At 52.5% G+C, this 2,452-nt stretch overlaps 1 protein-coding gene across 1 annotated transcript in view; it reads left to right on the top strand.

Moving 5' to 3' along the window:
- Positions 1 to 572: 572 nt before the first annotated feature.
- MSH2 (mutS homolog 2) overlaps positions 573 to 2,452 on the top strand; it is a 75,606-nt gene continuing 73,726 nt past the window's right edge. Inside the window, exon 1 of the mRNA XM_011936017.1 lies at positions 573 to 1,153. Coding sequence (XP_011791407.1) covers positions 943 to 1,153 — 211 coding nt within the window. The 5' untranslated portion in view covers positions 573 to 942. The remainder of the gene's footprint in view (positions 1,154 to 2,452) is intronic.

Genomic DNA, 2,452 nt, shown 5'->3' with positions numbered 1-2,452 from the left:
CCTCTCGCTTGAGCCCCGCTAATACCTGGGATCACAGACATGGGTTTTACCATGTTGCCCAGGGTGGTGTCAATCTCCTGGGCTCAAGTGATCCGCCCACCTCGGCCTCCCAAAGTGCTGGGATTACAGGCGTGAGCTACCGCGCCGGGCCACAAACGCTTATCTTCTAACGTACCATTTCATTTACTTGCTATATTCATTATCTGAATCTTCTCATATTAGAATGTAAGCAGAAAAAAGGCAGTGATTTTTCTTTTTACTGGTGATCCTCAGAGCCAAGAGCAGTCTGGGACGTAGCAGGCCATATAAATGTTTTTGAATGAGTGAATCATCAACGAGTGGACGAAACGATAATGTGGCTAATAGGCAGCAGTTAAGGAGGCTGTGTAGAATAAACTCATAATCCCGATGTTGGCAGTTTGCTTAAAAAGAGGGGCAGTTGGAGAGGGGCATACGTTTCAACAAAATACTGGGAGGAGGAGGAAGGCTAGTTTTTTTTGTTTTTTGTTTTGTTTTCAAGTTTCCTTCTGATGTTACTCCCATGCTTCCGGGCACATTACGAGCTCAGTACTTGCCGGAAATCTTCCACCTGGTGGCTGCCTACCCTTGCATCCACCCACCCAGGGGCTCCAAGCCTTGGACCTGAGAAAACACAGAGAACTGCTTTCTATCAAGGATGCAGGTCTGCGGGTCTGCGCGCGACCTAGGCGCAGGCATGCGCAGTAGCTAAAGTCCCCAGTGTGCGCGGGAAGCTGGGCAGCGTCTGCTTATGATTGGTTGCCGCGGCAGACTCCCACCCACCGAAACGCAACCGTGCAAGCTGATTGGGTGTGGCCGCCGTGGCCGGACGCCGCTCGGGGGACGTGGGAGGGGAGGCGGGAAACAGCATAGTGGGTGTGGGGTCGCGCAGTTCCTTCTGCTTGGAGGTGAGGAGGTTCCGACATGGCGGTGCAACCTAAGGACACGCTGCAGCTGGAGAGCGTGGCCGAGGTCGGCTTCGTGCGTTTCTTTCAGAGCATGCCGGAGAAACCGACCACCACGGTGCGCCTTTTCGACCGGGGCGACTTCTATACGGCTCACGGCGAGGACGCGCTGCTGGCCGCCCGGGAGGTGTTCAAGACCCAGGGCGTGATCAAGTATATGGGGCCGGCAGGTGAGGGCGAGGACGGCGCGTGCTGTAGGGGGACCCGGGGCCCTGTGGCGCGGCTCCATTCTCGCCTCAGAAAGTGGGTGGTGAGCAGCCTCTCCAGCGCGGTGGCACGGGGGCGGAACGTTGTGCTGGTGGGAATTCCGCCGTCCCCAGGTTCTGCTTGGCTCCGGAGGGACGCCCCCCTCAGCGCTGAAACCCGTGCCTCTCCAGCCGTCCCGGATCTGAACTTGTGATCACGGAGTGTTTACGTCGTGCCAGGCGTTTTAATGCATTGTTCTAGTTCATTTTCCAGCGGTTGCATTCCTCGCCGTGGCCCTACATGTAGCGCTCATTAGAAACACGGCCAGAATCTCTTATTACAAACAGCAGCCAGGAGTGAGATTTAAAATAGAGGGGGTTTAGGAGACCCTTTCATGCCATCCACGTAGTTCTGCTCCCACGACGCTCCCATTTATACCGCCGGTCCAGCTAAGGGGCTGGTAATGGAGCGCCCTTGAGGGGCAGTATGATGAAGTGGTCAGGACCAACGGACTCTGGAGCTGGGCTGCTTGGAATCAAGTCGCTGCCCCTCTGCTTATTAACGTGTGGCCTTGGGCTATTCATGGACGCTATCTCCTTTAGCTCAGCATTCAGTGCTCTCCGTCACCCGACCCCATCTATCCAGCATTCTCTCTCCCTGGAAAGCTACAAACGTTTCACCCTATGTGGGCCAAATGTTCTGGATAGGCCTAGTTAACCTCTTTTCTCCCTGTTTTCTTTGCGCTTTTTTGCAGCTGTGTAGTTATGCTAATGAAAAGAGCATCCTAGGGGGAGTAGAGTTGTGGGTTCTAGTCCTGACTGGAGACTAGTGCAAATGCAATGCTCCTGATGCAAAAGGTTTCATTCGTTAAATAGAAATGTGTTAGGCAGGGTTATGGACACTAGATGAAAAAGAAATACCTCTACTGTCATAGAGATCACTATTGGAGAGCAAGGCAGAAAATATTACAATTCAAGTTGAAGGGTTATGGATGTGAGGTTGCAAGAGACGCCGAGGCAGGATCGCCAAAAACTGGAGACGTCGGAAGAGGCGTTATATGAGACACCAAAGTCCACGTTGAGTCTTGGCGGACTAGAGGTTTGCTAGGGAGAGGGCTTGAAAGGAGGTAGATTGGCGTTGGTGGTGTAGAAAAGGAAGATGTGGAGACTGGCCCAGGTGGGTGGGGTTAGATGACAAAAGGTTTTTCATGTTGTGTTGAGCTGTTGGAATTTTATGCTCTAGGCAATTAAAAGTCTGAAGTTTTTTTTTTTTTTTTTTTTTTT

Source organism: Colobus angolensis, unplaced genomic scaffold (assembly GCF_000951035.1).
Source record: "Colobus angolensis palliatus isolate OR3802 unplaced genomic scaffold, Cang.pa_1.0 Scaffold15, whole genome shotgun sequence".
NCBI lineage: Eukaryota > Metazoa > Chordata > Mammalia > Primates > Cercopithecidae > Colobus > Colobus angolensis.
This window is presented reverse-complemented; position numbering and strand designations above follow the sequence as displayed.